The 22437-nt window shown below is 37.6% G+C and overlaps 1 protein-coding gene across 7 annotated transcripts in view; it reads right to left on the bottom strand.

Moving 5' to 3' along the window:
• Positions 1–22437, bottom strand: part of SESN1 (sestrin 1) — a 116926-nt gene that overhangs the window by 20320 nt on the left and 74169 nt on the right. Inside the window, exon 1 of one of the 7 annotated variants that reach the window (XM_047101586.1) lies at positions 1517–1717. The exons of 4 other annotated variants lie outside the window; for them this stretch is intronic. In XM_047101586.1, coding sequence (XP_046957542.1) covers positions 1517–1618 — 102 coding nt within the window. In that variant the 5' untranslated portion in view covers positions 1619–1717. Of the gene's footprint in view, positions 1–564; positions 1390–1516; positions 1718–22437 lie in introns of those variants that run through there. 2 more of the 7 variants (XM_047101587.1, XM_047101588.1) reach the window with 2 other exon arrangements.

Below are 22437 nucleotides of genomic sequence, written 5' to 3'. Positions count from 1 at the left end.
TGTGCCCTGTATTTTAGTCAGGAGTTCCATCCCTGAAAAGTGTTTCATTTTAAAGCATTTTATTTGGAGGCATGCTAGTTGAAAGAGTCATGTTATTAATTCTTTTGTAAAATGAATAGTTTTCCTATAAAGCACTACTTCCTGACTTATTTTCCCACGTCGGATGTGTTAAAAGTGATAAAATACAACTCCGCAAGGCTTCCTAGTTTCCTAAACACAATCCCACCGGCACGGAAACCAACCAGCAAGCTACAATGTATCCCTTCATCTTCCAGTTTTCGCGGCTATATTTAGAGACTCCAGATCTGGGCGAGAACCGGGGTTCTGCACCCAAACACCATCAGAAATAACAGCTATTCAAGCTCCGCGACCGGGGATCGCCTCTAGTCAGAATGAGAAAAGATCTGCTATGGCCTGCAAACGGAAACCAGAAATGGGATGTCAACACTTCCACACGGTTTTGTTTCTTTGATAGAGTTTCCAAAGCAACAGGCAGCGCAAGTTTTGTTGGTGTTTAGGTTGCTGCATGATCTGTACACAACGGGGAGCGTATCATGTACCCACCAACGTTAAAATCCAGGAAAGTGTGTCCTACAGCCCCCACGAGGTCTTCTCTTCAAGTTGCGTGAATCCATGCAGTCCACTCGCAACGCAGTCTCCACTTACGAAACAACAGAAACGCTAGAACGGAGTCCCCTAAGGGGGCAACGCTGCGGAGACATTCCTAGATTTCGTGACCGATGGCAACCCAGCGTTCTGAGTTCAATTCAAACTTTAATGACTGTTTCTCTTTCTCCTTTGTCACCTTTTGAACGAAAGCCTTTTAAAGGCTCAGATTTCGGTTAGCTGTACTAGCAACTTTCAAATAGGGCCGTTATTTACAACCCCTTGGGAAAAATACAAAATGTCACAACTGAACCGCTTTCTCCTGAAGGCCGTCTCAGGCGCAACGGGGATGGTTAACAACCAGGGGTAAGCGCGGTGCATAACGTCATAGAGCCGGCAGAACATACGTGTTCCAGGCGGCAGCATCTTTTAACCGACTCAAATGTTATTTCCCCCCATTTTTTTTGAGTAGGAGGCCAAGGGAGGGGGGGGTCACCGATAATGTTCTGACAAGACGCCGAGGGGAGAAAAATCCACAGGCTGTTCTACCCTAAGACTGGAGCTTTGTTCGGTTCTGACTTGTGGAGACTTGCACACAGGACGACGTTATTTACGTTTTGGAGACTTCCATTTAAATGACCGAGGCAGCTGTGTCTGCCAGCCTCAGCATTTTCTCCCGGGGCCGGCTCGCGGTGGAAACCGTCTCCCCTCCCACCACAGGCCGCCCCTTCAACCTGAGGGGCGCGGGCCGGCCCGAGACGCCCCCCGCCGGGCGGTTGCTCCCGGGGCACTCTCCAATGCGGAGCGTTCTCCGCAGCTGTTGGGTACGAAGGCGGGGAGGCATCGCGACCTCCGTGCAGCCCGGGCAGCTGTGCCGGGTACCCGCCCGCCCGGCCCCTCGCCCGGATACCTCGTCCTGGCCGCGGCCCCCGCCGCACTGCTTGCAGCCCAGCAGCTCCGAGACGGCCAGCGAGGCCGTGTACGCCTGGTTCGCGGTGGTGGCCAGGCGCATGTCGGCGCGGGGACCGGCTGCGGACGCGCAGGAGAAGCCCGGCGGCGCGGAAAAGGCGAGCGCTGACCGGACGGCCGGGCTCCGGGCTGCAGCGCCTCAGGCAGCGCGGACCTCGGCGGCAGCGCGGCGCGAGCAAACAAGCCGCGCGGCCCCGCCCCCGCCGTCACTCCGCCGGCCCAGCGGCCCCCCGCGCCAATGCCGGCCCGCGGCGCCGCGGAGCCCCGCCCCCTTGACGCGAAGGGGCGGGCGTTGGGGGGCGGTCAGACGCGGCCGGGGGAAAAACAACCTCGAGCGGCGGAGCTCTCCGCCAGGAGCTAATTCTCGCGTCCAGAACTGGCTCGGTGGGCTTGCTTTAAGGCTGGGGTGGGGCGCGAGCACTCGGGCGTCAGGGAAAGGCGAACGCGCCCCTGCCCCCAGCTTCAGCAGCGGAGAGACTGCCCTCCTTCCCACCCACTCGGATTCATTTACCTTGAGCCGAAGAGCAGCCCACCTCTAAGCGGACCCTGCACCAGCAGGAATAAATAACCAAGTTCGCTTTACATTTTATAAACTGTTGAAATCCCCTTCAGCCTTTCCAGTAATGCGCAAACAACGCTGAATGGGCCCGGAATGCTGCAATAAGTATGGGACCATGGCCTATATTCAATATAAAATTATTTTTGGTAAGCTATGTAGAAACTATAAATATCACACTCTTCTACACAGATAATAAGGCTTGGTAGCCAATGTCTGCATTTCCCTTTTCCTCGCAAGTATATTCCAAGGCTTTAACATTTCTAATATTCTCCCATAAGTGCCCTGGGTTCTAAAGAAAGAATTTCTCTGAAATCCGATGGGGAACTTGAGACAATACAGGTTAAAAAGGATCGTAAATAACTGACACTGTTGGACCTGGGTCGCAAATCTCTCAAATCCTGTGTGAACACTATTTCCTTAAATGGATTCATTAACTTCTTTTAAAAAATCACCTCCTAAATTAGATCTCTTTTTGCATGTTTGCTCTTGTGTTTTCAAAAGCTTACATGTCCAGGTTTAAAAAAAAAAGTTGGAACATCATGACAAAAGGAAAAAAGCGGAGTTTAAATCAATAAATACTGACAGACACAGAACCAGGACTCCTAAATGCAAATAAGTTTCAGTCTTAAGAGTGGAGGTTACAATGTCTCAGAGAAGATTTACTCTTACAGCTCTTAAAATGTATTTTAAAAGCAAGTTAAAATGGTTATTTTTTTAATCTTCTCCAGATAAATAAGATAAATACTGTATATTCTCATACACTGTTTTTATAAATTGCTAAAGCACACAAAATATTTTTGCTGTCAAGAAAAGCAATTTTGGGTTAATAATATCACAAAAGAAAAGGCTACAGAGGCTTCTAAGCTTTCTCTTCTTCTGAGCACAGCCACAAAAGCAAACAGGATAATCAAATGCCCACTCAGCCACAAACCAACAAGCAGCAAAAATAAGCCCAGTAAATCATCCAGTTTGCAGCAATAGGACATACCCTCTAAAATAAACTGGTTGTAGATGAATACCTTGGAAACATAAATGGACTTGATATATGAGGTTGTGAGCTATAATGCTAGATAATGAGAAATAAGTGAAAATGATGACTTTGCTTCTAGAAGAGTTGAGCTGTGATTTTTATTTTCTGGAAGGAATACAACAATGGGGCTGAGTTGTCTAGTAGGGCATAACCTTGTTTATGACATTAAAATTACGTCATTTGCAAAATGGAGAATGCTTACCTTTCTATTTTTTAATGAGAGACTAGCATTTAGCTAACCCAAAAATGGTTCAAAATAATTAAATACAAATCAAAACTACAAACTATATATAGTGGTTGATACTTAGAGCTTGATAAATATTTATTGAAGAGGTATACACTGAAATTGTATAGGAAGCTGCAATTAGGATTTTTCCCCCCAGAAAATTTCAGTTTATGTACTTTGATGCTGCCTTACATAAAAAGAAAGATAATTTTAACTCATAATTCTATGGTTTACTGAGGACCTTTAAGCCATTAAATGTCAAGATTCCTTTATGGTCTCTAAAAATACTGACATAATTTCTTCAAAGAGTAATAATTTCTGCTCTATTACAATAGAGCAGCATGGTGAATTAGTCACTTTATTCTCAACATAAAAGGGTTGCCTCCAAATAAATCTATAGTAACCAAGAATTCCAACCAATGTATTAACCTGAAAATATCATTGTGTCACTTCTTGAGTAGGCCAGATGTCCTGAAGGTGTTTCTCCTAATGAACCCCTAGTGTTAGGCATGTCATAGGCATGCAATAAACATCTGCTAAAAAAATGAAAACTGAGCACGGAACAGTAACTGGAAAGGACTAAACTTTTGATATTTACCACAGGTTATCATTATAGGCCAGCAGTTACTTTACAAAGTCTGCTACTTAAACATTTCTAACATTATTTATTTCTAGGAAGAAAACTGATATTTAATCCAAGAAGTAATAGTAATTCTGAAATATTTCCTTTCCTCTAAAAATCTTTTGGTAGACTTACGCAGTTGTATCAAAGTGAGGTTTTTGCATTTGTCATTAATAGTAATGGTCTCAACTCTAATTTTCTCAAGAATAAGCTGATATACTACGTAAAAGCAGAGTGGTGTTAAGTGACTTTATCTGAGCTAAGAACTATGATGTATTAGAGAGTCTGGACTTGAAGCTGTGCTTTATGAAGGAAGAACATCTGAGCTGGGACTTACAGGATTAGTGGAGAGGCTTTGGCAAGAAATTGGGGGTTGGGGGAGGTAGGAGAGGGGACTTGAGAGAATAGAGACAGAGTTCTAAACAAAGGAAACAGCATGTGCAAAGGCCCAGAGGCCAGGGAGAGAGAGAATGGTCCAAATAGGGAAGCAGAATAAAGGAAGTTTATTGGGTCTGGAAGAAGACAGTGATAGAGTTCAAGTAAAAAATCAACAGTAAGGAGGGACCTTGTTCAAGCTTTATTTTAAAGAATGTAAATTTCATTGTTAAGAGTACTGTGGAGTTCTTGCAAGTTTTAAATAGTAGAAAGACATCAGACTTGCATTTCAGCTAAGGTTTAAAAAAATATATTGGAAGGGACAAAATTAGAGGCAGAAAGATGGTTAGGAAGGCTGTTGAGGCAATTCTGGCAAGGCAACAGGGAGGTCTGAAGAACAATGGGAATGAAGCAAAGTGTAGGGATGAAGGTAGATTTTGTCTCTCCAACAGAATACATTTCTGGAGAAAGGAAATCATGCCTCATACTCTTATTTTTGAAATTGAGGAAATAAATTTCAAATTAGCTGTTCTCCTAAGTGACTTCCTTACATCCATTAGACTTTTGAAATATAGTTAATTCATGGAAAATAATGGATACGTTTTAGTAGAATGAATACTTGTCAGGCCAAAAGGCATAATCACACTTACATGGACCACATATTAAACCTTGAATTTTCCCGTTAACCAAAGGAATTCTATTAAAGTACCACAGATTTGTAGATCTATTCAGTAGAAAGGAATTATATTTAGTAATTGGTTAGACAACACACATAGCAGTGATTTCATCCATTAAGCCAAAGAACTCCTTTAAGAGTGGGCTTAAAGCATTATTGAAAAATGTCCTATTGTCATTTAAAACATTTTATTTAGAATGAATGCTGGTTTATAAGATTACTTCTGCTTACTAATTTTGTCAAGATTTTTCTCCTCCAGCTCATATCTTCCTGTTTTTATATATATAGCTTGTCTGCTAAGCACTTTTTTTTCCTTTCGACATGTTTTGAGTACATTGAGATCCTTTTAGCACTGAACTTTAATTTTACATTGTTCTCTTATTTGTCCTCTACTTTTCTCACTTCTTCAATTTAATTTTTAGAATTTTATCACTTATAAAGGAGCAAGAATGTTGACAGATCTTTGCCTTATTCTTTCCTTTAGGGTTTCTTCTTTTAGAAATGCACAATTTTAAATCTCTAATAGGGTTTTAGAAACATAGGCCATCACCCACATTTATAAACAAGCAGTGTTCCAAACAATGTCAGTAGCTTTAAATTAGAAAATCACTTTCCCCTAAAGAACAAGCATGTTAAATTGTGGTCAGGTTTTCCAGGTTAATAAGACCAGTAACTTACTAACTCCTACCCATTAGACACTGAAGCAATTGACATATATAAAGCAGATAATTATTCCTATTTTCAAATTTATAAAACAGAAATTCATAAAGCATGGGTAAATCATCCAAGATTATAAAAGTAGTAAATTGCCTTTAAGGATTAGAACCCAGGTCTATCTGAATCCAAAGCAGCAGAAGCTGGGTTGCTTCTTTTAATGAATAATTTACAAATTTTAATAACTAGGTATTAGTCTCAGTTCTTTCTTTTTTAAGCTTTCACCATTCTTATTTTAAAAAGTTTAAAAAAAATTTAATTTACATCCAAGTTAGTTAACCATATAGTGCAATAATGATTTTAGGAGTAGAATCCAGTGATTCATCACCTATATATAACACCCAGTACTCATCCCAACAAGTGTCCTCCTTAATGCCCATTGCCCATTTAGCCCACCCCACCCCCACAGCTCCTCAGTTTGTTCTGTGTATTTAAGAGTTTCTTATGGTTTGTCCCTCTCTCTGTTTTTATATTATTTTTGCTTCCCTTCCCCTATGTTCATGTTTTGTATCTTAAATTCCACATATGAGTGAAGCCATATGATATCTTTCTCTGACTGATTAATTTTGCTTAGCATAAAACACTCTAGTTCCAGTATTAGTCTCAGTTCTTGATTCTGAGGACAAGAAAAGAGGGAATGAAGAAGAAAAAATTTATCTTCCTTTCTTATACTCAGGATGAGATCTCGTTAAAAAATAAAATCATGGAATGAGTGAGCTTGGTCTTTGAGAGCTTATCTCTACTCTATCCCTGTCCTCCTGGTGTCTTTTCCCAGGCCTTTGGTGACCTCATGTTACCTACAGCTCCTTCACTACAGAACTCACCTAAATCTAACCTAAGACTCTACCTAACTCTACTAAACGGTCCTCATACCAACCCTATTCCTCTTAGAATAACTGGTTAAGTGCTAGGAAGAAAGCAGTCTTCCTAAACCAACTCATACTATTCATTGTAGGAGGTACTGATATCTCATAGTAATTTATTTAGTCTGACTCAACAGAATATAAGCTTTGTAAAATCAGAATGTTTGTCTTTTTTGCTCACTGCTGTATTTCCAATGCCCAAGTGCCTAGCACATGGTAGACCCTCAATAAGTATATAATGAATGAACTTCACAGAGATTTTTCTATTAAAAAAAAAAACAAAACAACTTACCTCAATAATGATATTAAGTTTATGAAAGATTTGGGCCATCTAGACAAACATTTTTGGAGGTTTTGGGTCCACTATCCAGGCAGGCAGGCTGTGCTTGGGAATCAGCCTGTCCTTGGGTTCAGCTTTGCTAAAGCAACTACTGTTTTTCATAGTTTCTCCTCATCTTCTTCTTGGGAATCCACAGATATTCCCAAGCTTCTTTGATTTTTCTTTGCTTGCACTGCTAAACTAGCTATATAGGTTTGGGCAATGGAGTATTTGGTTCATTTGTTAAGTCAGGCAGGTACTTACAAGTCAGATACTGCCTGAATACATACCATTGTTTGACAAGATTCATGAACATTCTGTAACCAAATTTGGCTTTAAACACCTTTAGGCCTAAGGTGAAATGACAGGAAAGAAAGTGTCTGTTGAGATCTCAAAATTAAATGGGAGAACTCATACAAAAATGCTACAATTTTTACAGGTGAATTACTTTTCAGCATTATTGTTGAGTTAAATAAGAAGGAACTGGTATAATTTGGAATAGGTTGAGGTTCAGGTGTGGTGGGAAATTGAGAGTTTGGACTTTATCCCATATGTATGTAGGAACTACTACTGTAGCTTTAAAGAAAGAGAAAAAGGAAGTGATACAAACTCAAAAAAAAAAAAAAAAGGTAACCAATGATACTAAATATATGACATATTCAAGTAGAAAATATTTCTCTGTGCACATATACTACTGTATTGTATAATTTTTAAAATGCTTTTTGAGGAGCTGGATTTCAACTCTACCTAAAAACATATGTGAAAAAAATATATATATATTTTAATTCTCAAAGTACTTCTGTTTGTAGGCACAAGGCAAGAACTGGTTTTAGTATGTAACCTATAATTTTTTAAAAATTCTTTTTTTTTCTTACTAGTCTCTACATCCAAGAGATCAAGAATCAAGTGTCAGATGCTCTTCTGACTGAGCCAGCCAGGTGCTCCTAAAATCTTTTAATCAGGTTATTTTTATTTTTTTATTTGTAACAACTATCCTCACCTCCCTATTCCTGCCCACCCCCACCATGATTATTACTAGCATGTAGTGAATAGGGATCTACATATGTGCTTTTCTTATAGAACTCAAAGACCCCCACTCAGTTCCTCTGTAATAATCTTTAATTTTTTTTAACAGTTATTTATTTTTGAAAGAGTGAGATACAGCACGATCAGGGGAGGGGCGGGGCGTGGGGGGATGACACAGAATCCGAAACAGGCTCCAGGATCTGAGCTGTCAGCACAGAGCCCAAACACGGGGCACAGGGCTCAGACTCATGGACCGTGAGATCATGACCTGAGCCAAAGTCAGATGCTTAACCGACTGAGCCACCCAGGCCCCCCATCCCTGTAATAATCTCTAGTTGTAGGTCCTTTAATCCTTTAAATTACCTTCTTTCTTTGCCTCCTTCTGAGATCTCTAGTTTTCCAAGAGGGTGTTAAATTATAAAACCTGGTCACAGCGTACAAGGCCACATCTAGAGACTACCTGCATGTTATTAAGCATCTTAGAAATAAAACGCCATTCACCGAACTTTCCCGTCTGTTCTTCTGCCCTCCAAAATCCTCACTGCACCTCTGGGCCATTTTGCCCTTTATACACAGAATACATATATGTTCAGGCCAATGTAGTTCAACAGAGATGTTTATTTTTACTTATCACTACTATCTTTGTGTATAGCTAAAAATACTAAAAAACAAAAACAAAAACAAAAAACCCAGAGAGAATGCCATTTTAAAATTGTTTTTACATGAGCTTAAATTTGAACATAATTTAAGAGCATTTGTAATAACAGAAAAATATGGTTTTCCTAATTTTTGGCAAACAATTGAGAAATACTAACACAGGATTTTATTCAGATATTACAAATTGGAGAAGGTAGTATTCTTTTTAATTTGTTGTAACTCTAATCTGAAAAGTACATTTTGGCATAGGTTTATGTACAGAGGTCAAGGCTATTATTTTAGCAATTAACAGAAATCTTAATATTATGTAAGCACTTAGCATTCAATCATTATTTATAGATATTTACTGAATGCCAAATTATATGCATTTAATTTCTTAAATCCTATGAACAGGCAGAAATATCTTAATTTGAGTTTGGGTGTCTATTTTATTTAGACTTACACCTCTCACATAAGTCACACAGATTGGCAGATAGCTTGGGACTCTGTTAGGGAGCATTAAATGGGGAAGTCATCTAGTTTACTGCCCAGTCCTGAAACAAAGAGACTAACAAAAAACAGAAACCCAGTTTATAAATTTCTTAACAGCCCTTCCAGTTTGAGCCCCCTCAAATTTAAAATGAAGGGCAGGTGAACTTCATATTCTCTCAAACTTTTATTTCAGCTCTGTTAATATAATTCCTGATTTTATCAAGAGTTATATGCTTTAAGCTAACTAGAATCTGGCCTCCTCCTACACCAGGCTTGTTTGTTACATTATCAGTGGTTTTCAAGTTGTTTTTCTTAGGATCCATTCCTTACAAGTTCTTTAGAGTTATTATAAAATATTAAACTTAAACTTTCTTTTTCAAGGCAAACTACAAATGTAAATCAACATTAAATGCATTGGAAACCACCCTAATAGTAATTTAATAATTCAGTTCCTGGACTAAGTAAAGTTTCCTTCATAGTCTCTGTGAGCATATGTTTGAACATTTTTGTAAATGTGTGATTAGAAAGGGTATAATGTGTTCCAGCCTTTAAAAAAATTCGTGCGTCTCTGCATCTGCTGGAGTAAAACTAGCAGTGAGTGGACTGCTACAGCGAAGGTACAGTAAGGGTGCTTTGCTGTGTGAATCCAGATTACCTGGATATTATGCATATAAGAAAATACAGAGGGGCGCCTGGGTGGCTCAGTCATTTGAGCATCTGACTGTGGCTCAGGTCATGATCATACGGTTTGTGGGTTCGAGCCCCACATCAGGCTGGCTGCTGTCAGCGTGGAGTCAGCTTCAGATCCTCTGTCCCCCCCCCCTCTCTGCCCCTCCCCCCACTCATGCTTTCTCTCAAAAATAAACATTAAAAAAAGTACAGAAATAATACTGCAGTCATAATCCATAGCCCTTAATTTCAAATTTGTTTAAAACATAAAATAGCCTCACTGTTCTCACTGACTTGATAAATAATTTAACTTTATTTATTTGAACTTAAAGACGTCATTAATAACATGCCAGTTTTATATATTGCATATATCATAATTCTGGTAATACTGTTTGACTGAAGACTACGCTGACAAAAAAAAATTAATAACACATTTGAATATCACTGCCTTATATATATACCATATCTCTGGATCGGCCCACTAGAACTCATAGTGGGTTTGGAGGATCCATGCTAGTCTGTAGCTCCCTACATTATTCCCCAGGCTTGGGTCAGGCTTTAAGGTTCAGAGAATGATCCATGGATTTCTGCTGATTCCAGCAGAATGCAGGGGGGATTTAGCTCAAAGTCTCATTCCCACCAATGTTAAATAGAGCCTTAAAGAGAAAAGGCTCTTAGAATCACAATGGTTTATGACAGTCTACTGAATTACAAACCAAACTTGCCTTCCATTAGAACTTACATTTAGTCTGTCCTGGATCTGGTCTATAACTGTGAAAGGATTAGCAATCCTTCTAGCCCTTCTCCAAAAAACATGAATAAAGTCAATCTTATCCTTCAGTGACACACATGCCAGTGTGACCAATAAATAGCTTTTATCCTAAATCACAAAAATTTGACCTAAGAAATGTCCAATGAAGCAAAAGTACAATGAAGTACTTTGAGACGGTTTTTATTAACAATGAAGATATTACATCTTTTGTGTTTGTAATAGGCAAGTTCTTAAATAATACATGTGTTCTTTACAATAAGAACTTACTTTTAGGTCAGAAACTTCAACTTTCAAGTATTCAACAAAATTTTAAAAAGCTAAACACAATACTTTAACTTGAACATTACAAATATACATTAAAACCTTAGAACCCTAAAATAATGTATATTAAATTTACAAATTTGTGGGTTTGAAAAATATATAAACTTCAAAAGACATCAGAAAAAAAAGTATGTGGATCCAGGAAAAAGAGCAAAGCAGAGTCAAAAGCAGGGTGCATTTCAAATAGGTCACACTCAACTTTTAACTCTAAGAACAAAAAAAAAAAAAATAAATAAGCTTAGCAACAGCTGTCAGCCAACCACAAAGCAGACAGATCAGGACTCAACCACTCCAGATACCAATGAGGTCCAACCTTCAATGTTTTTTTAAAAAAGTTATATAGTGTCAGAGCAGAGCACTGTGATAAGACAGGATATACTGTCCTGAGTTAAAAGTAACAAAGATTTAAATTCTTTTCACCAATCCTTAAAAAAATAGATTTTAATAACAGTGATAATTTTGTTTTTATCCTTACTGTGTCAGATACTGTATACATTAAAGTCACCTTTAAAATATTAGTGTAATAAAATATAGAATTTTTTGGGAAATTTTCTTTCTTGTTTGTAGATAGAAGATAAGGGTGGAAATATCCATAAGAAAAAATTCTTCTCTTTTTAAATTCCCTAATACTCAATTTCCAAAATTCATGGGGCGGGGTACAGCCAACAACAAAATGTTATTGTCCAAATCCAAAAATATGAGCATGACAGTCACATACAAATAAATATAACCTTCAAAGCAAGCAAGGAAACTGAACAGACCCCATAGTGCTATTCTATGCAATGTTTCCTCTTTATCACTCAATACATATTCTCCTGAGAAGAAAATTTTCTGAGGATTTAGAAGAGATTTTCAAAGACTTACAAACTTCATCACTGTAATGTTTAGTGCTAACCTCTGTTATTTGTTCAAACTGAGAGTGTTACTTGCAATAGAGACACATAAACATTGTAAAATGATACTTGATAGTTTTCTTCATTTTGCTTTTGGCTTGCTAAATCTATATTCTAAAGCAGTTACCAATATTTTCTGTAAAAACCTTCAAGAACCACCTTTTGTTTTTTCTTCAAGTGCTGCTTAAACCATTTGCTGGTTTTAGTTCCCTAAAAAATAATTATTTTAAGTAGATCAGCTTGACTTGTCATATCAATTGTTTCCTGTACTGTAAGACATAGGAGGTTTGCTACTAATACTGTAAGATGCTGTCCAAAATGTATGTATGTATACTTCCCCTCAACAGTTCATTGTATTCCATATACCTAAGGAAGGTGTGGGGGGGATTAAATAATATTTGAAGACTAGTTCTGGGTTTATTGGCGATACCCTCACTTCATTCTGTTCCTCTATCCTCAATTGTCACAGATAACAAAGCTATGTTGAATCAAGAAAAAGGTAGTTTCATGGGTGGGGGATGGACTAAATGGGTAATAGGTATTAAGGAGGACACTTGTTATGATGAGCACTGAGTGTTATATGTAAATGATAAATCACTAAATTGTACTTCTGAAACCAATATTATACTCTATGTTAACTAGAATTTACATAAAAATTTGGAAGAAAAAAAAATAAAGATGCCTTCTGCAAAAAAAAAGAAGAAAGAAAGAAAAAGGTAGTTTCAATACATTATTTGGGAAAGACACACTTTTACATCAAGCTCATATTTTCCTTGAACTCTTAAATCTTAGTATTTTTAAACAGTACCCACCCAAATGTTACTGAAAGTTTCATCAATTACTTAACACTCATATTTCTATACACCAGGGATTGGTTGTGTATCTTTTGGTTAAATTCATGAACCTCTATATGTATGAATATATTGGACCAGTTTATTCAACATTCATTCAATCAATATTAATTAAGCATTATTAAATAAGTATTTTTCCCCCCTCGGTTGGTCTTTGAGAACAATATCCACATCTTCCTTTTTCCTCCCTCTTCTTTTTGTAATTGCTTATAGTTAGACCCACTACGTCTTTTTGCTTCTAAAGGGGCACCTGGACTGAAGAATGCCTTAAACTACAAATGCAAAGAGGTCAAAAGGCTTGGAAAGCAGGATTGTGTATTATGGTGAACATCTGATAGTTATTGTAGCAGTTAGGTAATTGTGTACCAATTGATGAGGAGCTTTAAAACCAATAACTCAGATTTTTAGTCCGAGATTTGGTTCTAGAAGCAGATATATGCTATACTTCGTGGTTTCAGATTTGATAATATTAACAGAATAGCTAACATGTATTGTTATTAGTATGTATCAGGTACTCTTCTAAAGCATTTTACATATGTTTTAACTCATTTAATATTTAATTCATTTTAACTCATTCAACCCTCATAATAACCCTTTTGGTAGATGCTTTTTTCATTTTTGAAACAGGAAACAGAGAAAGTATCTAACCCAAGGTCACATAACAAGCAAGCAGCTTAAGTAAAGATTAGAACTCAAGCCTGACTCCAAAGGCATATTCATTCTTTCTACTATACCACGATGCTGCCTGATAATGGTTTTAGTTGTTTTTTTTTTTTTTCCACTGTTAATATTCCAGTGATTGTGTATCCATCAGGAAAGAGGTCAAGGGACCATAAACTTTTCTCTTAATCCCTTCCTACCTTACCTGTAATCTCTTCTCTATGACTGACTGTTCATCCCACCCTCTGTGGACTGCCCCCACCCAAAAAAACTTTAGAACATCATTCTTCTCCAGGAAATCTGAACTGGCTCCCGACTGAGCCTACTGCCAAAATAGGATATGCTCCATAGCATCTCTCAATATCCCTTCTCCCTGGCTACTGCCTTTCTTATATATGTAAATCAGATCCCAGTTTCCTTTATTCCATTTACCTACTTCCAGTCCCCTCTGAACCTTTACAAAATTTTGTAAATTTTGTCATGCTGAATGAGGAATATCTTCTACCACTTGACAGTTTACCACACTAATACTGTCTCTTAATCTACAAAATACCATGCACTATGTTTTGGATATAGTTTATAATTACTATTTTTGGATGTACTTATGTTGTGTTCACTGTTTTAAAGTATAACCTCAGAGTATTTATATGCCCCTTTTGGGCTATGTTGAGAGTACATTCTGTTCTAGATGCAAAGGTCTGGGGAGTGGAAGTATGTTAATCATGCTTTGAAATTATAGCTACCAGCACATGACACAAGTATTTGAAAACACATTTTCATTGTACTGTAAGATTTGTACACATGACACCAAAGAGAAAGCTGTAGGCTTGAGTCTAACTAAAACATCATCAAAATAGTTAAATGAGTAAAATTATCTTTTACCATAAATTTAACATTTTATGTAAAAGGAAAAAAACAAAAACATAAATGAAGACAAATTGGCCCATAATCATTATTAAAGTCACTTTATTAACTAGAATTTAAATATAAACTTAAAGACTTTTTCAAGTAAAAAAGGAATAGTCACTTTAATCGACCTAAAACATAAGAAAATACTGCAGTTTTTCTCTTTGGCTAAATACTGTATTGCCTACTCAAAAAAAAAAAAAAGAAAGAATTCACAGTGATTTGTGTGGTAGGATTAAATCCAATGCTTGCTTAAGTACACACACACACACACACACACACACCTTGCGCTGTTTCCTCCCACATTTAAAATTTGGCCAAAATAGCTGATGATTATAGACTATTGATATAGAAATACTTCATTATAACCAAACTGACTTTTTTTGGGGTCAATCTCAAGAACAGAATCTAGAACAAGCAAAAAAAAAGACATAAAATAGATGCCACAGAGTTTATACATTAAAGAGTATGTACTATACTCAGAGGAAAACCTTTGGCCCACCTCTCTTAAAGACAATTAACTTTTACTTTGTGCAAAATACAACAAGCTTATTTATCTAGTTTCTAAGTCCACAGTAATTTAGAAGAGAGTAGGGACTACTGTTTAAATTGATAGCAGAGGAAGTATGATGGTCAACCATTTAATCACAAGGGAATAGTCATAAAAACTCTAAAAAGCAGAAATAAGAACTTGGACAGCATGATAGTAGGAGGCCACTTACTATAAAGATTCTTAGTCCTAAGCCTTAAGGAGCTCTGACAGCACCACTCTCTGACAGATTAGGGTAATAACTAACCTCCATAATAGTGATTCTTACTCATGTTGAACAAAACACCTACCAATATTTCTATAAAAAATATAGTGGCTGAGCTGGCAAAATAACAGAAATCCTTAGAAGTAAAAAATGACCAATAGGAGGAATCCAGAGAGGTAACAATTACTGGGGCTGGTAGTTATGGATCCCGTAACCTAGCAATAGCATGGGAAGAGAAGACAAAGCTTAGGACTTGGGAAACTGGGGGGTAAACCAGAGACTCGATTATAAAGCCAAACCCCAAGAAGTTATACTACCAATGAACAAATGAACTAGGAAAAATACCCCATCTATAAAAGGAGATAGAAAATTTGCCTGTTGCAACTTTTGTTCTTGGTGGGATGAAATATCCCCTGAAAATTCATAAACACACAATGGTTTGCACATGAGAAGTTGGGGCTTTAACTTACTATTACCCTTCTGGTCTTAAACAAAAACTAATGCAAGGTCAGTTAAAGGGGGTTGGTTATGTTCCCAGGCTCCAATCAGATATATAGATCATCCCAGGAGATAAAGTTCTAATGAATAGGAGCTTACAGTAATAAAATATACCATGAAAAAGGCACCATTAGTAAGGGTCAGAAGAAACAATAATCACTTAACTCAGACCTGTAAGACTTGAGGTGTTAGAATTATAGATACAGAATACCAGTTTTATATGTCTTTTATTATTTTAAAGGAAGTGGAAAGTATGGGTGAGGAACAAGAAACCATAAAAAAATAAGCAGATTTAAAAATGAATCAAATACAGATTTTATAATTATTAAAACTTAAAACTCAATTGATATTCAGCATAGCTAAAGAGAAAATTATTAGCAAACTAGAAAGTAAATCTGAAGAAATAACTCAGAATGTAGCATACAATGCAAAGAGATCAAAAATATAAAAGAAAAAGACATGGAGAATGAAATAGAAGGTGTAATGTATACATATAATTACATAGTATGTATGTAGTAATGATATATTGTATACATATATTTAGAAGGAGAAAAGCAATATTCTAAGAGATGATGACTGAGAATTTTCCAGAACTGATTAAAGATACCAATCCTCATTTTTTCCAGGAAGCACAATGAATCCCATGCAGAATAACAGAAAGGAAATTCATATCTTGACATCTAGTAAAACTGAAAAATTCCAAGAAAAAGGGAAGACCTTAAAAGTTATCCAAGAGAAAAGTCAGATTATCTACAAAGGGATACTAAATGGACTATTTTTTAACAATGGAAGTCAGAGGACAATGGAATAGTATCTTCAAAGCATCGAGAGAGAAAATGGCCACTCTTCAATTGTATTAATATATGAAACTGTCTATTGAGAAAGCTAATGCAAGAAACACATTTTAAGAGATAAAAAGTAAGTTTACCACCAATAAGTCTTCATTGAGGGAGCTTCCTTTCAGGAAAAAGCAAAATGATCCTAGAAGGAAGTGTGTAAAATACTATATAGTCAACAATGAAAAGGTTCCTTGTACTTGAGATTTTCATTTCATGGGTAAAATTCTCACCTATGTAGAATAAAGAGTACATCCTCTAAGGATTCTGAACAGCTTTATGTGGACATATGCTTTCATTTCTCTTGACTTGGAGAGAAATGGCTGATTCCCATAATAAATATAGGTTTAACTTTTTAAGTAACTGCCAAACCATTTTCTACAGTGGTTGTATCATTTTCATATTACTACCAGCCGTCTGAGAGTTCCAGTGGTTATACACCTTCACCAACAGTTAGCATGATAAATATTATTTTAGGCTATCTAGTAGTATAGTGTGGTGGTTCTTACCTGGGGATGATTTGGCCCCCTAGGAAACATTTGACATCAGGTTACATTTTTCATTTTCACAACTGGTGGGTGGGTGGTCTGCTACTGGCATGTAGCTGGTAGAGGCCAGGGATGCTACCAAATAGCCTACAACACATAGGGCAGCCCCTCACAACAGAGAATTATCTGGCCCAAACTTTAAGTGCTGAGGTTAAGAAGCCCTAGTGTAGTAATATCTCACTGTGGATTTAACTTGCCTATCTTGGGTAACTATTAATAGTGATCACCTTTCAATGTGCTTATTAGTCATTTATATATCTTTTTAATGAAGTCTCAGTTCAAATCATTTGTCCATTTAAAAAAAATTTATTTTAATGTTTGTTTATTTTTGAGAGACAGAGCACAAGTGGGGGAGGTGCAGAGAGAGGGAGACACAGAATCCGAAGCAGGCTCCAGGCTCTGAGCTGTCAGCACAGAGCCTGATGTGGGGCTCAAACTCACAGACTGCGAGATCATGACCCGAGCTGAAGTCAGATGCTTAACTGACTGAGCCATCCAGGCACCCCTCATTTGTCCATTTTTAAAAATTGGGTTGTTGTCTTCTTGTTACAGAGTTGTAAGTATTCTTTTTTTTTTTTTTTCAACGTTTATTTATTTTTGGGACAGAGAGAGACAGAGCATGAACGGGGGAGGGGCAGAGAGAGAGGGAGACACAGAATCGGAAGCAGGCTCCAGGCTCTGAGCCATCAGCCCAGAGCCTGACGCGGGGCTCGAACTCACGGACCGCGAGATCGTGACCTGGCTGATGTCGGACGCTTAACCGACTGCGCCACCCAGGTGCCCCATTTATACATTTTGAATACAAATTGTTTGATACATGTGGTTGTGAATATTTTCTTCCAGTCTATGGCTTGTCATTTCATTTTCCTAATGGTGTTTTTTGAAGAGCATAGATTTTAAAGTTTTTAATTTTGGTGTAATCCAATTTATCAATTTTTTTTCTTTAATTTTTTATGCTTGTATATTCTAAGAAACCTTTGCCTGCCCCAAGGTCACAAAGATTTTTTTTCCTGTTTTCTTCTAGAAGTTATACCTTTGGATTATATAAATTTTATTACATCTGAAAATCAAACTGATAAAGTGTTTCTCTCCAGGAAATGGGATTATGGTGGGTGGTATTTACTTTCTTACATATCTATTGTATTCATCTTCTTGTATAATGATAAAAAATTCCACGTACAGATAATTTTTTGGGATGAGGGGAGAATGGGAGGGAGAAGCATAGCTCTAATAGCAGGGCTAATTTGTACTTCTCTGTTCTAGGGACCAGATCTGACCCTGAAGTCTGCTGGTACACTGTACATATGCATGTTAAATTAAGTACTCTGATGATGTTCTACTACATAAACACCATACAGCAAAAAGTAAAATGGTCTTCCTTCCAGAGACTCGAGCAGGCAAATACTGGAGTAAAACAGGGTTAAACAGCATAGTTTTACTTACAGTATCCTTGGGTCATAAAAAGGCATTTCTTAAAAGCAGTATTAATTGATGCCACATGGAAAACTGGGCAGCACATACCACAGAAACAGAGAATCCACTACCTAAAAATGATTTTCTCAGTCCCAGGACCTCACACAGGAAAAGGAACAGTCCATGGGAGCAGTGTGTTGGACAATGAGATCCTTTTAAAAAGTCCCCTAAACCATGGCTATTTGTATCAAAAAATAACCCCCCCAACCATTCCAAAAGATCTGCAGTTAAAGAAATGAAAAATGATGCTGGAATTGCACAATGGTGCATATTGGTGACATTAGAGAAGGTATCTTTGGGGCCGCCTGTATGGCTCAGTTGACAGAGAGTCTGACTTCAGCTCAGGTCATGTTCTCACAGTTCGTGAGTTTGGGCTGCACATCAGGCTCACAGTTGTCCACAAGGAGCCGACCTCGGATCCTCTGTCCCCCTTTCTCTCTGCCCCTTCCCTGCTCGTACTCTCTCTCAAAAATAAACAAACATTTAAAAAAAGAAAAGACATCTTTGAGCGGAGTTTGAAGATTACTTTGAAAAATGTACATTAACTATCTCATGTAGATTTAGATTCTAAATTGTTCACTTAACAGTCTAAAATTCTTACCGTTTCATGCCTACTCCGAAACAGAGATTTAGTGTATAAAAATTATGATTTCAGGATACTTTTCTATCTTCTCTGCTTAAGAAAATTGTTTACTACAGAACATCTGCAATAATATTAGCAGTAAATGGTGGAACTAAAGTTGCAAGAAAGGTCCTAAATGCTACAAGGAATTTCAGAGAGCTACTATTTCTAAGGGATAATAGAGCTGTGTGTCCTAGAAAGACTTTTTCCTAGCCACTGATGACTAAAAGTAAGATTCTTAGATACAGTCAAAGAGTGACAGATAACACAAGTTCTTAGACATTACCCTCAGAATGTTGGACTCCCCTCCCCCCATGCCATCCTTCCCATCCCACCCCAGCACAGGTGGCAGGTAAACATTAATAAAATGGCCTTTTAACTTGGCTGTAGCTCTTCCTGACAGTTGGGACTTAGACTCACATGTCTGCTTCCTCTGATTCTCCATTCTTTGGTCTTGTATTAGCATGAACAAGATCCCTAGCTCTGGAACTCTCAGAATCTAAGCATTAGTACTTGACAAGAAGTCATTGCTAGGGTCCCTGTGATTGGAGAATCGGGTCTAATGAGAGGTATGAAAATCAAGAAGAATAGGTTCTGGAGAAGCAAGGATATAGAAAACTACTTAGGACTATGAAATGTCCACGGAGGCATGAACAGTGCTCTGTGTCCAGAGCATTTATATAAAGATACAGACTGCTAATAATGTGTTCTTATGCATGCAGAGTATAATGGGGAAAAAAGACAGTGGGAGAATTCTTTAGTGTTTCTATAGATGAGGCAACTGAACTTTTTTCATGTCTCAAAATATTCTTTTCTTAGTTGCCTAAAATGATTTCATCCATGAGTTTGAGGATAGGGTAGGTAAGAATAAGTGAATGAGATAAAAAATAAAAATAACCAACGTGGATTAGAAAGCAATAAGTCACACAGGAAAAATGTATGTCTGAAGTTCTCAAGATCCTCAAGTCTTGGAAAGAACCATAAAATCTCATGTTATATACTGAATATGACTCTACATACGGACTGTGGAATAAGTAAAACGTATATAGAATTTTACAGTCCAAAAATTTCACATAGAGTGACTTGGCAATTTCTCACAACAACTTTGTGAGATGGATCTCACTCCTGTGTTACCCAAGAAGAAACTTGTCATGAAACTCAAAAGTGGCAGAACTATGGGTCAAAAGTAAGTCTGTGTGCCTTCGGATCCAGTGCCCTTTCCTTTCCATCTCTCAACAGTTACAAATGCAACTACAGAACTTTAGTGCATTGTCCAGAGTGAGGACATATTGCTCTGGACTCAGGAGACACTGCTGGAACTTTGGGACAACTTGGGGCTGAGACCAGCAGAAGGAAAAGGTTTCCTGTTCACAGTCCTGACAGCTGAGGAAGGGGCTGTCATGAGCTTTCTACTAGACATTTAAAAAATAGACTGTTTCCATGGAGGAGGCCCGAGGAAGATTTACAGACAGGGGAGATAGGTATACAGTTCTGGGACCTTCCAGTTGAAGTATAACCAGTGTCTGACCATGAAAGGCAGATGCTCCCTTATGTATGATTTTAACACTTGCCTTATTGATTCTTTTCCCATGACAATGATGTAATTGAAAATGTATTAAAAACTGAAGAGATGTAGTTTAAATATTTAATTTTTACCAAAGCCACTAATGATTTTAATTTACTGTTTTTTAAACTTCTTTAATTTTCAAATTCAGAAAGTATATACATATGTGTTGTTAAAGTTTTACATTCATTTAGCATACTTTCAAATTTACATTCATTGGTTGTAAAATGAGAACAAAACATGTAGTAATCATGCTGTTTTAAAAACTGTCAGAAGTTCTCAGGGGAGTGTTCAAATTGTGAGGAGAACTCTAGAATTTATTCTATTTGCTCAAACTATCCTACACTATCATTTGAGTGCAATTCTGTAATCTTTTTGCGTGAAGATGCTATTGATTTCAGCATAGTGTACTTCCTCATTTAACATTCCATATATAATTGAGTAATGTTATTAAAAATGAAATAAAATGAAATGCAATTTCAGAGCCAGCCCTCAGGAACTTACAATCGAGTTGATAATAAAAGACTGAGAAACAGAAGACAATACTGGGCAACATATAATTATGCATTAAATGACATGCCACAAACTGCAAATAATCAGAAGTAGAAACTATCAGTAAAGTCTTAAAAGGCAGCTAGAGGGGAATGGAACTGAGGAGAAAACAAGCTGCAGGAACTCAAGAGACTATAAGGAGACTATTTTGGCTCTGGCAGGAGGGTAAGTTAGTAAGCGGTGGGAAATAAGTTAGAGTCGGTTGTAGGGAGCCTAGAAAACCAGTGAAGGAGGAGACTGGACAAAGTAGGAGGCAATAATGGAACACTAAAACATTTCTGAGTAGTGGCAAAAGTGGTGAAAGCATGGACTTTCACAAGTGTGCGAGATGAACACAGCAAAGGAAACTGTACATCTAAGGAAGAGGTAGTGAGGCTAACCGCTCCCCTTCCTCTTCAGCCTCACAAGTTTACCTAACTTGACAGTCACCCAAAGGGATCATTCTTGGACTTCTGTACATGCTCTTCCCTCTGACCCCGGCCCATGTCTCACCTTCAGTCTGAAGTTAGAAGTCATTGCTTTAGAGAAGCCTTCCTCAACCCCTCTCTGCAGGTTAGATGTTCCCCTTATGCACTTCCTCTGTCACAGCACTTATCTCTGCACTGTCAGAGCTAATGGGCTAGCCAGTCTCCTTTATTAAACCAAAAATTCTAGGGGTAAGAAATGGCCCATCTTTTCCAGCCCTGAATCCCTTTGGGTGAATTATAAGAATTAAGGAGGGGTATAAGATCAGTAAACATTTCCCTGAAATTATATCAACAGGTGAGAAGACAGATACATATGTAGGCATGCTAAAATAGAAAAGAATGTTATTTGGAAGATGGCCTCAATCTTAGTGAAGAGATATTGCAAACCTTTTCTTCTATCTACCCAAGCCCCTTAATGAAGGGGAGAGTTGGATTAGGGTCATGGCAAAGGTAGGAAGAACATAAACTTTTTATTACCACTGTTTGAGGATAACAGCCCTATAATTTTTTAAAAACCACATTTTGGCCTTAACAGGATCAAATAATGTAATAATTTCCATTTAGCAAATATCTACAGAGAGCACAGTGCTTTGCAAGAACCCACACAAAATAGTTCAAAGTATTCAAAGATTAAAGAAACACAATTCCAGTCCTAAGGAGCCTTATAATCCAATAAATACATACAGTGGAGTTATGTTACAGGTATAGTAGGGCTTTGAATTAAGAAAGGAAGAAGTCAAGGAATCATTAAAATGTTTCAAGCAGGGAAATGAGGTTACTGAGATTTGATTTTAGAAGATTAGGAGAATTTGCCCAGATGGTTTGAGTTGTGAGCGGAAGCTAAAGGCAGGTAGGCTAAATTTAAGATAATGCAATGATCTAGTCAGGAGGCAACTGGGGTATAAACCAGAGAGACGACGGTAGAAATGGAATGCAG

This window comes from Lynx rufus, unplaced genomic scaffold (assembly GCF_022079265.1).
Source record: "Lynx rufus isolate CCGP_SWC_20201006 ecotype Redwood Valley unplaced genomic scaffold, mLynRuf1.p SCAF_6, whole genome shotgun sequence".
NCBI classification, from domain to species: Eukaryota; Metazoa; Chordata; class Mammalia; order Carnivora; family Felidae; genus Lynx; species Lynx rufus.
The sequence above is the reverse complement of the archived record's forward strand: the minus strand, read 5'-3'. Positions and strand labels throughout refer to the sequence as shown.